General features: G+C 62.6%; 1 protein-coding gene and 1 long non-coding RNA gene across 3 annotated transcripts in view; one reads left to right on the top strand and one right to left on the bottom strand.

The window, feature by feature from the left end:
* The first annotated feature begins 4,968 nt into the window (after nt 1-4,968).
* LOC137463349 (hexokinase-2) overlaps nt 4,969-14,183 on the top strand; it is a 39,394-nt gene continuing 30,179 nt past the window's right edge. The window contains exon 1 of one of the 2 annotated variants that reach the window (XM_068174470.1): nt 4,969-4,987. Coding sequence is in view for 1 of the 2 variants with exons in the window: in XM_068174469.1 (XP_068030570.1) it covers nt 12,761-12,823 (63 nt within the window). In the remaining variant the exon portion in view is untranslated. Of the gene's footprint in view, nt 4,988-12,625; nt 12,824-14,183 lie in introns of those variants that run through there. The other variant, XM_068174469.1, reaches the window with a different exon arrangement.
* LOC137463365 (uncharacterized) lies at nt 8,196-12,648 on the bottom strand. Its single transcript, XR_010993896.1, has 2 exons — nt 12,524-12,648; nt 8,196-8,755 (listed from the first exon to the last, which is right to left on the bottom strand). It is a non-coding gene; the product is annotated as an uncharacterized lncRNA (long non-coding RNA).

Genomic DNA, 14,183 nt, shown 5'->3' with positions numbered 1-14,183 from the left:
CCCACAGAAGGCCCAAAGCTGCCCCCACTGAGCTGACTCAAAACTGGGGAGAAATTGGGCTGTGGGGGGAAGGGCCCTTAAATAGCCGGGAGCAAACGAGGCACAGGTGGGACCTGTTTGGGCCTGACGAGCTCTGGCTGTGCCTTGGTTTCCTCACACACTTGTCCAGGCCTGGTACCCCCAAAATGCTGATCCCTGGCTGTGCCTCAGTTTCCTCATCCACCATCCCAAAATCCTGATCCCTGGCTGTGCCTCAGTTTCCCCATCCACCATCCCAAAATCCTGATCCCTGGCTGTGCCTCAGTTTCCTCATCCACCATCCCAAAATCCTGATCCCTGGCTGTGCCTCAGTTTCCCCATCCACCGTCCCACAATCCTGATCCCTGGCTGTGCCTCAGCTGTCCCCTGTCGCTGTCCCACCCTGTTATCCACAAAGCCCTGAGCCCCAGAAAGGCCCCCCAAAAGGGGATGAGGGATAATTTGGGGTCCTGGCACCGACGGGCACCTGGATTCGCTCCGGAGAGGAGAGGGTGGGTCTGGGAGACTCCGGGCGTTCCTAAAAGCGCTTTCGGGTGGGAAAGCAGACAGAAGAGGTTTCATGACGCCAGGCCTGGCTCGGCAGGTGGCAGTGTTAGTCCCTGACATGCTGCAAAACTCGGGGAGGCTGGAAATAACACCGGCAAACCCGCCCTTTTTCGGCCGAAAACCTCGGGTCACCTCGGGTTGTCCGCCCTGGGGGGAGCCTCATCGCAGTCCCGGCACGGATTTCCCCTCCCTGAGCCCTCCAAGGGGCTCATCCCGGTGTTCCTGGGGGATCTGGGGGCTCCAGCGGGTGCTCTGAGGTGTGGGGGGGGCATGGACGTGTCCCCTGTGCAGGGCTGGGGCTGCCCTGCCTCAGTTTCCCCAGACCTGGCAGCACCTGGACACCATCCCCAACTGCTCCGGGATCCTGGAAGTTCCTTCTGTGTCCATAAGGAGAGTGAGAGTGCAGAGCAAACTCTAAAGAAATCCAAAAATGACCCTGAAATGAGAAGCACCTGGAAGTTAATTGGGGTTTTTCCTAAGAACTTCGAAAAACCCAATTTTCCTCTCTTTAATGCTCCGTAATGAGCTTCCCTGTCCCGCAGCAGGCTCTGCATAATCCCATTATCCCTGCCCCGATCTGGGCATAATTCTGGTGTCTGACAAATTAATCTGAGGGCAGGGAGGTGCAAAGTCACCCCAAAACCGGGTCCGTGCCCAGCTGCTCACCTGGGATCACCCCTGGGAACGTCTGGGGGGGGTCGAACCCCCCAGCTGGGGTTTGAGGAGAGCTGGGAAATGCCCCAAGCTCAGCAGAGGGGGATTAAATATTGAGGGGAAAATGAGGGCCGGGGGTGGAAATGGGGTTTGCAGGGGTGGCAGTTTTAGGGGTTACAATAGTTAGGGTTTTACAATAGTTAGCATTTGGGGTTTTTGGGGATCGTGGTTTTAAGGGGTCACAGTTGTTAGTGGCCTCGTTTTAGGGGTCACGGTTATTGGGATTTGGGGTTATTAGGGGATGCACTTATTAGTGGTCACTGTTAATAGGGTTTGGGGTTATTAGGTGTTGTAGGGTTACAATGGGGTCGCAGTTTTAGGGGTTACAATAATCAGCATTTGGGGTTTTTGGGGATCGTGGTTTTAAGGGGTCACAGCTGTTAGGGCTCACGTTTTTAATGGGTCGCTATTTTTTGGGGTCACTGTTATTGGGGACCTCATTTCTCAGGGGTTGTGTTTCGGGGTGCTGCTTTGGGAACGCGGTTTTCCGCCCCTCCAAGCTCAGTTTGCCCTCCCGTTTCCCCTCTCCGAGCTCGGGCAGGGCTGGAAGCCGCTCCCAGGCTCCATCCCAGGATGCTCCCTAAATCCAGGGCTCACCCACGCCGTGGAGGCCAGTGACCCATCGAGGATCTGACACTTGACACCGGGACTGGAAAGGCCACCCGCGGGTTTCCAGTTTCCTGCTGGGGTGGCCTGGGAAGGTCAGGGAAAGGGGACGGTGCCAGGGCTAATCTGGGCCCGGGGCAGCTGTTGGCACAGGATTAAACCCAATCTTTTTCCTGGCACGGTCCCGAATGCCCCGGGAGTCCCCGGTCCCTGCCAGGGCTGCCAGCCTCGTGCCAGCCTCGTGGTGCCCGGATGAAATGATAAAATATTTTATGGAGTAAAATATTCCAAGGGGTGTATGGAGATGTGGCAACGCCTGTGGCCTCTTCCACTTCCCCATCCTCCTCCTCCTCGTGCTGCCAGGCACATTCCAGGGCACCTGCTTTGCTGGCATGTGTCCTGGAACCTCGGGCATCGTTCACAGCCTGCTCCCTGAGCTCCCCAAGGGCCCAGCCGGGGTTGGCACTGGGATCCCCATCCCGTTTCCAGCGGGTTCTGGGTGCCCAGGGGTGGAAATGCAGGCAAGCAGGTATCCGCGTGGACAGGGAGGCTCCTGGAAGGCTTTTGTCCTGTCGTTAAAGCCATGAAATGCTCTCTCCTGCTGCTGTCCGTGCTGCTGGTGGCATCAGCACCGCAATATCCCGGTGCCCTGATGTGAGACAGAGACATCTCTCCTGCCTCAGTTTCCCCAGCTCACCCAGAGGGCTGGAGGGATTTTTGGGAGGGAATTCCAGAGGCTGCTTTTGCCCCTAAACCCAGCGCTGGGGTTGATGCTGTAGGATTTGCGGCCGGGTGGGTTCCCCGTCCGGGGGACATCCCGGGGGACATCCCGGGGGACATCGCCATCCTGCCGCAGCCCAGGCGCAGCCCTCCTTGTGAAGGGATTATTTATCCCCCTTTTGTGCTGGAGAGCAGGGGGTGGGGAGCTGGGCGTGGGAATTGTCGCGGCCACCCACGGAGATTCCCGGGGGTCGCCGGTCTCACCCCGCCACGCCCGGGTTACCCCTCAGGCGGGAGGCACAAAAAAGGGATTTATTGGCACGGAGGATTCGGGCAGGCATCGCTTGGATCCCCTCCACCCCACCCATCATCCCGGGGGGATATTAAACCATCCTGGCTTGGTTAAATCCGAATAACGACTAAAATCCCCCTGGGACTGGCGGGAGGGAGTAAATCCGGGACGAGCAGCGATGCCCCCGCGCTCGTCTCCCACCACCCAGCGCTCGCCGTTCACTGGATCTCTCACTCCTGGAAGTTCCCGGGAAGGGGATCCGGGGCCGGCCGGAGCGGGATGAACAAAGGTGGCTCTGTCCGTGCGGGTGAAGGAGCCTTTGTGCGAGCTGCGGGCGGCAGAGGGACGATCCCAGCCCGCAGCAGCCGGAGTTTCCCCCGGCGAGAGCAGAGGAATTTTTGGAGATAAAAGAAGTTTCCACTGGATGAAGGCGCTGCCAAAGCCCCGTCATGAGGCAGGTGGATGCGGGGACAGCTCGGGGTGCGGGTCCCCTGTCCCCCGGTCCGGGTGAGCCCTGGGCTGTCACCGGTGGCCGTGTGCCGTGGGAGTGGAGTGGGATGGGATGGGATGGGATGGGATGGGGACACGGATCAGGATGGGGTCGAAGTGGGAACAGGAACCAAGACAGAGATGGTGGCGGGGATGGGGATGGGAGCAGGTTTGAGATGGGGATGGAGATGAAGATGGAGATGGGGAGAGGCGGGGATGAGGATGGGCTTGGGATTGGAGCAGGGATGAGATAGGGACAGAGATCAGGATGGGGACAGGGGCAGGGATGAGGACAGGGATGGAACCAAGGCTGGAGCTCAGCTCTGCCTTGCCCTGCCAACTTACACAGCACTCAACCAAGGGTTGAGCTCAGCACCTGCATGAAGATTTAGGTCTGGTTTTAACCTTTAGCCCATCCAGGTTGTGCCTAAATCCAGCCTGGAGCCTGCTGCTCCCAAATCTGAACCTTACCCCTTCTCTCAAGCCTGTCCCTCTGTGTGATAGGAAAACCTGGGGCTGCAGCTCCATCCTCCTCCTCCCTGACAGCAATTCCTGCCTTTCCCATCCCAGACAACCCTCCAGCACCGGCCGCTGGTGCTGCTGGGCCCTCCGAGCTGGAAAATCTCCGTTAGAATTGATCAATGAATCGACCTCAACCCTCTTTGCCCGGCAGCTCCTCTCCAGCAGCAGGGACGGGGCCCTGCGTGCCCACTGTCACGTAGGGATGGACCCACGAGCCACGCGCTGCGGGAGGAGCCAGGCAGCTCTTTTCCCCCTCTTTTATCCCCCATCCGGGTTTTCAGAATTCTCCAGCACTCTCGAAGCTCCTCCTAAGCACAGGAGCCGTCGCTGCTGCCGTGGCAGATGCTGCAGATCCCAATTAAGCCCTTTGCCGGGTCAGAGCCATGGGGGAGGCCACGTGTGCCTGTGCCACGTGTGCCCGCACACGCTGCACGCATTTGCACACGCATGATGAGTCTCCAGCAGGCTCGGGGCCTCGTTCCGCCTCGGGGCTCCCAGCCCCTCGCACGCATCCATCCCACCCCGGCGGGGGCTTCTCCATTTATTTCCTCTCTCCGGGAGGGGGGAAGGAGAGAGGGTTCCTCAGCCAGGCTCTCCGCACTGGAATTGGGGCTGGGGGCAGGTGAGGTCACCCCCACGGGGACAGAGCGATGCGGGGCTGATCCATGATCTGGCTGCTCCTTCTTGCCGTGCCCAGGGGTGCCGAGCGGAGGGGTCCAGAGCAGAGGGGTGCTCCGTGGGGCTGCCAGTGTGGGGTGGGAGCAGCCCAGACCCTCCACAGAGCATCTCAGCCCAGACAGCTCCGTCACGGCCATGCCAGGGCTCCGGGATTGCACCGCTGCTGCTCAAATCCCGTCTTCATCCGCGCCGTGCCCAGCCAATGACCTCGGCGCTGGCACGCAGGGCCTTCCTCCGCAGGGATCAGAGATGATAAAGCCCTCCCAGACCCAGCTCGGCGCGGCGAGGGCTCGCTCTCTGTCTCAGCAAAGCACCGTGGATGCTCCGAGGATGACATCCACGCACACGGAGAACGGCATGGACGAGGAGAGCTTCGCCCAGGTAAGGGGGTTCTCACCCTGGGTTCGGGACGGGGAGGGAGTTTGTGCTGCCCGCACCCGGACTGGGACCTGCGGTGGATGGAGCACAAAGGGGCGAGAGGGGAGCAGCCGTGGGTGTCAAGGGATCACGGGATGGGCGCTGGGGAAGAACTGATGGCAGGGTGGAAGGCAGCTGTTTCTCAAATCTCCAGCCTCGACCAGGTGGGGTGTTGTTGGAGCAAGGTGGGATGTAATGTTTGGGGTGGTTTTTCTGCCTGTCAGAGTGCATTGGTGGAGATACATGCGACTGGGGTCTTTGAGCCGTGATCATTCTGCCAGGGAGCGAGGGAGACGCTGCCTGTGATGAGCAGGGATCCCGGGAGAGCCCACTCTGCTCCTGTATCCCAGAGAGAGCTCTGGGCTGCACTTAGGAATCCATCTGGACTTGGGGGACCGAGGGGTTTCAATCCTTCTCTGCCCCCAGCAGCGCCGTGGCTTTGGGCTGGGATTTCGGAGGGGCAGCAGGGGGGCTCCCAGCCCCTCGCCCCCTCCTCCCTGTGCCTCGCCCAGCCCCCGAGGATGGGCTGGCAGGCACATCCAGCCGCACGTGGCTTTGCCACGCTGGTGTGGACGCTGCCAGGACAGCACAGGACTGAGGGGTGGGATTCTGTGCCCCGTGCCTTCCCCAGATCCGAGTTCTGGGCGATTTCCTGCCATGGGGCGGGAAGGATTTCACGGGGTCGGTGCAAGCTGGACGTGGCTGTGGCAGGGGAGCACCAGGGTGGTTATCCCACCCCCACGAGACCCCCGGGATCCGGCTTGCCCACACCCACAGCGCTGGGAGAACAGATGAGGCAGAGGGGAGGGAAAAGCCCCCGGCACCGAGCGTTCCCTGCCCGGTCCCGCTCGTGTCCCTGCTCCAGTTTGGTGGCATCAGGGACGTGGCGTGTCCCACGCCGTGGGACGTGGTGGTGCCCACGGAAAGTGCCCCAGGGACGCAGGAGAAACCTCCCCTTTCCGCTGGGATTGGGAAAGTGCTGCACATGGGAGTTGCTCATGCCAGGGCAGAGTGACTCAGGGTCCTGTGTCCTGACCGGGACTTTTGACCTGGGAGCTGTGCCAGGTTTGATGGCACCTGGCACGGCCCCTCTGGGATGCAGGATGGTCCTCAGCTCTCCCTGCATTTGGCCGTGCTGGCTTTTGGGGGCACCTTGCTTCCTGCCACAGCTCCTGCCAGCTCCAGCATCCAGGCTTTGGGTGCTGGACTGGGACTTTTGGGACCTTCCTGGGATGTTTGGGACTTTCCTGGGACTTTTGGGACCTCCCTGGGATGTTTGGGACTTTCTTGGGACTTTTGGGACCTTCCTGGGATGTTGGGGACTTTTCTGGGTCTTTTGGGACCTTCCTGGGATGTTGGAGACAGTGTGGCTCCTGGGAATGGAAGGACCAGACATCTCCTCTCGCTGTGGTGTCACGGGGCCGATCCCGTGAAGCATCCCATGGATCAGGAGATGTTTGATGGAGCTGGCGGGCTCCTGCACAGCTGGATGAGCTGGCACTGCCCCGAGGGAGGTCTGGTCAGGCCAAGGTCATCTTCACGGTGTGGCGATTCAGGAGGAGGCAACAGGACATGCAGGGCAGGAGCTGGGAGTGGAGGGGGAAAAGGGGATGTGCCAGAGTGGAGTGTCCCCCTGCAGAATCCCCCTGGGCAGAGGGGGCTGCCTGGGGGTGGAGATGATCCCAGGGCTGAGGGACACCATCACCAGTGGACAGTGGCCACCACAAGGGGATGGTGGTCACAAGCGAGGAATGGTGACCATCACTGGAGGCGGATGGTTGTCACTGATAGGGTGACCATCACTAATGGAGGGTGGCCAGCACCAGTCAAGGATGGCCATGGGCAGTGGAAGGTGGCTACCAACCCCTGTGCCCTCCTGGCACAGGTCTAGTGACCCCCATGCCCACCCGCTCTGGGTGCCACCACCCAGCCAAACCCCCTTTGGATGCCTCCTGTCCTGACTGGTGGCTTTGGGGGTCACACAGGGTTGGGGGAGCGAGGGAAGAGCTGGAGCAGTGTGTCAGTGACACGTGAGGACGCTAAAATTAGGCGGCTCCCGCTAATCTAATTTAATCTCCCCTTTTCCTTCCGTCCGTTCCCCGGGGATTAGCCCGACCAGCGGGGTGGGAAGCCAGGCTGAGGGGCAGCCCGGCCCAGGGACAGCCAGCCCGACCCCCGGGGAATCCCCCTGGCTGCTCTGGGCTGGGGTGTCTGTGGGGTGACCCTGGGGTGCGGCGGGGCTTCGGGAGGGGCTGGATGAGATCTGCGGACGAGCAGCAGCAGGACGGACGGGAGGATGGAGTGCCACCACCCCCAGGGCGGGCAGGGCACAGTCCTCCCCTCCCTCGCCCTTCGCGGGGCAGTTTGCGATGGGCGAGCAGGGCCGGGGAAAGGCTGTTCCGCCCGGCTCAGCCCGAGGTCACGCGCTCGTCCTGCGGGCTGCCGAAGGAAGAAAAGTTCTCCGACCGGTTTTGTATTGCCGGCCCCGTGCGAGGGCCGGGCCCAGCCCCGCTGCAGGGTTCCGGTGCGCTGGGTGACAGGGCAAAGCCAATAGCTGGGCACCGGTGTCACGATGGGTTCGCGGGGATGTGAGTGCCCGCGTCCAATGAAACCGCGCTGGAAACTATGTGGAGCAGCGCTGCAGCCATGAATCACGAGGCAGGTGATCCCAGATGAGTTCACGCCTCTCCTGGGGCAGCTCCAGCTCCAGGGCCGCCCCAGCTGCTCCTTGCTGTTCCAGTTCCTCTGTACCCACCCGTGCCTCAGTTTCCCCAGTACAAAAGTGGGTTAGGACCCTCAGCGGGGTCCCGAGGGTCTCCTGGGGGTCCCCAGGAGCAGCAGCAGTCCACGGGGGGCTTGGCTGGTCCCAGGGCTCCAGGCTGCTCCGGCGCTGCTCTGGCCGCTGGGCACGGCTCTTCCTCCCGCTCCCACGTTGTTATTACTGCACCACTCGTCCTCAAGGAATCTCAGAGAAATTAGAGCTGGTTCCAGCTCCAACCCCTACAATCAGCCGCTTCCTTCTCCCGAGGAACGAGGCGTTAAATGCCGATAGATTATTACAAGCCCTTGTGGGGCCGGGAAGCAGCTGGGGTGCCTTGAAAGGATCTCCATTTGGGAGCTTTATTCCATGAAAGGAATTCCAAAACCAACTGAAAAACCTCAAATCAAAAAAAAAAAAATTACTTTATTTAGAGGAGCTGGTTGGGCAGAGCCCAGCTTCTCCTGTCTTTCCTTGACTAGGGTGTTATCTGGCAAATCAATGGAGTCTTGGGGAATATTTTCCCTGAATAAACTGATTTTATGGGACAGAAGGATGAGACAGGTCCCTCATTTTGCACAGACAGTTGCTTCCTTCATCCAGCCATGCCGGCGGCAGATGGGGAAGGCGGACAGATGTGTCCAGCTATTTTTAGGCTCAAATGCTGCTTTAATTTCAACATGACCACGGAGAATTTGCCTTTTTAGGGGTAAAAAAAAAAGCTGGATCAGAGGGTGAATTGAAATGTAGGGCCAGAGACAGAGATTAATGGAATATCCTGAGCTGGAAGAGATCCACAAGGATCATCGAGTCCAAATCCTAAAATGCATCAGGTCACGATCTGGGAATGCCTGACAGATTGGTGGTGGGTCCGGCAGGGCTGGATCCTGCAGGAAAAGGTGTCTGGTGGCAGCATTGTCTCGCCTCTGGCTTCGGTTGCTTCTCCCCCTCTTTCCTTTGAAACGGAGTTACGACTCCTCGAGCAAAGGCACCAAAACGATGGAAATGGCCGCGCGGAAAGGGCTCCCGAGAGGGTGAAGAGCCGGAGCTGCTCGGGACTGGTTGGGAAAGCGGCGGGAGCGGGCAGACGGGTTGGGTAACTCCTGCCCCAGGGCTGCTGGGACCGGCTCTGCTGGCAGCGGGGAGCGGGAGCCGCTCCGGAGGGCCAGGACGTGCCGCGGCCCTCGTAGGGCTCCGGGCCACCAACGCCCGGCTGCGGCCCGCGGACTCCCAGATGGAGCCGGGATGGAGCCGGGATGGAGCCGGGATGGAGCCGGGATGGAGGCGAGGAGGAAGGCGGCGTGGTGGAGGCAGAGCCCAGCCGCGGTGATGCTCCCCAGCGACGCTCCCCAAGGTTTTGGGGGCACCCCCCGCCGTCCGTGGCCGCGCACGGGGGAGCGGGACACGCGGGCGGAGCGGCGAGCGCCACGGGCCGCGGGTGATGGATGCGACCTGACGGGTGCACAGGGCCCAGCACGTTCACACGCATGTGACAGCGACAGCAGCGGCGCACCGGGCGGGGCGGCGGCTGCGGGGACAGCCAGGACACACGGACACAGCCAGGACACACAGACACAGCCAGGACACACAGACACGGGCTGCGGGGACAGCCACGGACACAGCCAGGGACACACGGACACAGCCAGGACACACGGACACAGGCTGCGGGGACAGCCACGGACACAGCCAGGGACACACGGACACGGGCTGCGGGGACAGCCAGGACACAGCCAGGGACACACGGACACAGCCAGGACACACAGACACAGCCAGGACACACGGACACAGCCAGGGACACACGGACACAGCCAGGACACACGGACACGGGCTGCGGGGACAGCCAGGACACAGCCAGGGACACACGGACACAGCCAGGGACACACGGACACAGCCAGGGACACACGGACACGGGCTGCGGGGACAGCCACGGACACAGCCAGGGACACACGGACACAGCCAGGGACACACGGACACGGGCTGAGGGGACAGCCACAGACACAGCCAGGGACACACGGACACAGCCAGGACACACGGACACAGCCAGGACACACGGAGACGGGCTGCGGGGACAGCCAGGACACACGGACACAGCCAGGACACACGGACACAGCCAGGACACACGGACACGGGCTGCGGGGACAGCCAGGACACACGGACACAGCCAGGACACACGGACACAGCCAGGACACACGGACACGGGCTGAGGGGACAGCCACGGACACAGCCAGGGACACACGGACACAGCCAGGACACACGGACACGGGCTGAGGGGACAGCCACGGACACAGCCAGGGACACACGGACACAGCCAGGACACACAGACACAGACAGGGACACACGGACACGGGCTGAGGGGACAGCCACGGACACACGGACACAGCCAGGACAGGACACACGGACACAGCCAGGGACACACGGACACAGCCAGGACACGTGGACACGGGCTGCGGGGACAGCCAGGACACACGGACACAGCCAGGACACACGGACACGGGCTGAGGGGACAGCCACGGACACAGCCAGGGACACACGGACACAGCCAGGACACACGGACACAGCCAGGGACACACGGACACAGCCAGGACACACGGACACGGGCTGAGGGGACAGCCACGGACACAGCCAGGGACACACGGACACAGCCAGGACACACAGACACAGCCAGGACACACGGACACAGCCACGGACACACGGACACGGGCTGCGGGGACAGCCACGGACACACGGACACAGCCACGGACACACGGACACGGGCTGCAGGGACAGCCAGGACACACGGACACAGCCAGGACACACGGACACAGACAGGGACACACGGACACAGCCACGGACACACGGACACGGGCTGCGGGGACAGACACGGACACACGGACACAGCCACGGACACACAGACACGGGCTGAGGGCACAGCCAGGACGCACGGACATGGACTGCGGGGACAGCCATGGACATACGGGCTGCAGGGACAGACAGACACACGGGCTGCGGGCACGGACAGACACACAGACTCAGGGGATGGACAGACTGACACACGGGCTGCGGGGGCCGAACGCAGCCCCCCATAGACCCCCAACCTCCAGTATCCCCCAGTGCACCTGCAGTGTCCCCCCCCGGGGCACCCGCAGCCCCCCAGTGCAGCCCCCGTGCCCCTCCCCAGTACAAACCAGTGCACGGCCAGCACACCCAAATTCACCCCCGGTGCGACCCCAACCTCCCTAAAGCACCCCCGAGGCAACCCCAGTGCACCCCCAGCCCCTCCAGTGCCCCCCAGTTCACCCCTCCAGTGCACCCCCGGACACCCCACTGTACCCCCAGCCCTCCGTGCCCACCCCAGTGCCTCCCCAGTGCCCCCCCAGTGCACCCCCGGACACCCCACTGTACCCCCAGCCCCCGTGCCCACCCCAGTGCCCCCCTGTTCACCCCTCCAGTGCACCCCCGGACACCCCACTGTACCCCCAGCCCCCGTGCCCACCCCAGTGCCCCCCCAGTGCACCCCAGTTCACCCCTCCAGTGCACCCCCGGACACCCCACTGTACCCCCAGCCCCCCGTGCCCACCCCGGTGCCCTCCAGTGCACCCTCCGTGTGCTCCCTGGTGTTCCCCCCAGTGTCCCCCCAGTGCACCCCCGGTGTCTCCCCAGTGCACCCCCAGTACCCTCAATGGTCGCCCAATGTCTCCCCACAGTGTGCCCCCCAATGTCCCCCCCGTGTCCCCCCGGTGCCCACCCAAGGCAGTACCAATGCACCCCCAGTATCACCCCAGTGTCCCCTCAGTGTCCCCCCATTGTCTCCCCAGTGTCCCCCCAGTACCACCCCAATGTCCCCCCGGTATCATCTCAGTGTCCCCCCAGTATCACCCCAATGGCCCCTCCAGTGTTCCCCCAGTATGACCCCACTGTCCACCCAATGTCCCTCCAGTATCACCCCAGTGTCCCCCAGTATGACCCCAGTGTCCCCCAATGTCCCCCCCAGTATCACCCCAATGTCTCCTCCAATGTCCTCCCAGTATCACCCCAGTGTCCCCCCAGTATGACCCCTCTGTCCCCCCATTGTCCCCCCAGTATGACCCCACTGTCCCCCCAGTGTCCCCCCAGTATGACCCCATTGTCCCCCCAGTGTCCCCCCAGTGTCCCCCCAGTATGACCCCAGTGTCCCCCCATTGTCCCTCCCAGTGCCCCCCCAGTATGACCCCAGTGTCCCCCCAGTGTCCCCCCAGTGTCCCCCCATTGTCCCCCAGTGTCCCCCCGGTGTCCCCCCATTGTCCCCCCAGTATGACCCCATTGTCCCCCCAGTGTGTCCCCACTGTCCCCCTAGTGTCCCCCCAGTATGACCCCACTGTCCCCCCAGTGTGCCCCCACTGTCCCCCCAGTGTCCCCCCAGTATGACCCCACTGTCCCCCCAGTGTCCCCCCATTGTCCCCCCAGTGTCCCCCCACTGTCCCTCCAGTGTCTCCCCAGTATGACCCCATTGTCCCCCCAGTGTCCCCCCATTGTCCCCCCATTGTCCCCCCAGTGTCCCCCCATTGTCCCCCCCAGTATGACTCCACTGTCCCCCCACTGTCCCCCCAGTGTCCCCCCATTGTCCCCCCCAGTATGACCCCATTGTCCCCCCATTGTCCCCCCAGTGTCCCCCCATTGTCCCCCCATTGTCCCCCCAGTGTCCCCCCATTGTCCCCCACTGTCCCCCCTCGCCCCCCCCGCCCCCGGTGCCGGGCTCGGCCCCGCCCCCCGCGCGCGCCGGGCACACACCCTCGCGGCCGGGCCAATGGGGGAGCGGCGGCGCGGCCACGTCACGGGCGCGGGGGAAGCTCCTCAATGAGCGCGATTGGCGCGGGGAGCGCGCGGCGCTGCCGGGGCCGCTCCGAGCCGAGCCGAGCCGAGCCGAGCCGAGCCGAGCCGAGCCGAGCCGAGCCGAGCCGAGCCGAGCCGTGCCGTGCCGTGCCGTGCCGTGCCGTGCCGTGCCGTGCCGCGCCGCTCCCGCCATGATCGCATCGCACCTCCTCGCTTACTTCTTCACCGAGCTCAGCCATGACCAGGCGCAGAAGGTGAGAGGGGGGGGGTCCCGCCGGGGAAAGTGGGGAGAGGGAGAGGAAAAATGGAAAGGTGAAAAGGGGAAAGTGAAGAGGAAAAGAGGAAGAAAAAGGGGTGGGGAAAAAGGGGAGGAAGAACAGAAAGTGGGGGGAGAGAAAAAAAAAAAAAGGAAGAAAATGGATGGGTAAAAGTAAAAACAAAAAAAAGGAGGGAAAAGGAGAAGGGGAGAGTGAAGAGGGAGAAAGAAGAGGAAAAGAAAAGGGAAGGAAAGTGAAAAGGGAAATAAGTCGGAAAGGGAGAAGAATGAGGAAAAAAAGTTGGAAAAAGAAAGTAAAAGGAAGGAGAAAGAAAGAGAAAAAAGCAGAAGGAGAGGAAATGAGTAAAAAGAGCAAAAAGAAGGGGGGAAAGTGGAAAAAAAAGTAAATGGGAAAAAAAAAGGAAAAAAGGAGAAAAAACTTTTTAAAAGGGAGCGGGAGGCGAAGGTAAGCGGGGAGCGAAGGGGAAGCGGGGCCGGTCCGGCGGGCGGAGGCCCCGGCGCTGCCCGGCCGGGGCCGCGTGCGGTACGTGCCGCGGGACCCCGCGTGGCCGGGCGGCGCAGGGGGAGGAGGAGGAGGAGGAGGAGGAGGAACGGGGGATCTCCGTGCCTCTGCCCGCCGGAGCCGGGACCCCCGCGGCCGCCCCGCGCAGCACGTGTCACCGCTTCCCGCCGGCGCGGAGCATCCGCGGGCGCGGAGCATCCCCGGCAGCCGGCTCCTCCGCTCCACCCCGGCCCGGGGCGCCCAGCCGGAGCCCCCGCGGGGAGCGGGGTCAGCCCGGGCCACGAGCCCGGACGTGGCACTTGCCCCTCGGGTCGCCTTCCGCAACGCGGTGACCGCCGGCCAAGGCGCACGTGTCCCCCCATGCCCGCAGTGACAGTGATGGCAAACACCTCCCTGCCTCCCGTTCCCGCAGTTTTGCGGTTCTGAATCCTTGATTTCGGGGTCCGGAGCTCCCCGAGCCCGTTCCCAGAGTGCCAGCCCCGCTGGGATGCCCGGAGTGTTGGCCACCCCCCTTGCGGAGCTCAGGCACTGGGAAAGCTCGAGTGTTCCTGCTCTCCATGGCTCCGGCCTTTGTCTGGCCAGGACAGCGCTTAGGCTGGGCTTAATAAATTATTCCTGGAGAAAAAATGCGGGATGGGAGAGAGCGCGGAGGCTCAGGCTCCTCCTGCAGTGCTCCGCTGGCATCTGGGAACAGGGCAGAGAGGAGCTCGTCTGTGATTCCTGACTCCGGGAACGGCCAGGATTTGCTGCTCTGAGTGTGAGAGTGTGAGGCGCTCGGGATTTGCAAATATCGCCATAAAAAAATCGAGGGAAATGCCTGGAGAGACCTGGGATA

The sequence above is a fragment of the Anomalospiza imberbis genome, chromosome 28 (assembly GCF_031753505.1).
Source record: "Anomalospiza imberbis isolate Cuckoo-Finch-1a 21T00152 chromosome 28, ASM3175350v1, whole genome shotgun sequence".
NCBI classification, from domain to species: domain Eukaryota; kingdom Metazoa; phylum Chordata; class Aves; order Passeriformes; family Viduidae; genus Anomalospiza; species Anomalospiza imberbis.
Note: the sequence above shows the minus strand (reverse complement) of the source record. Positions and strands in the feature narration are given on the sequence as shown.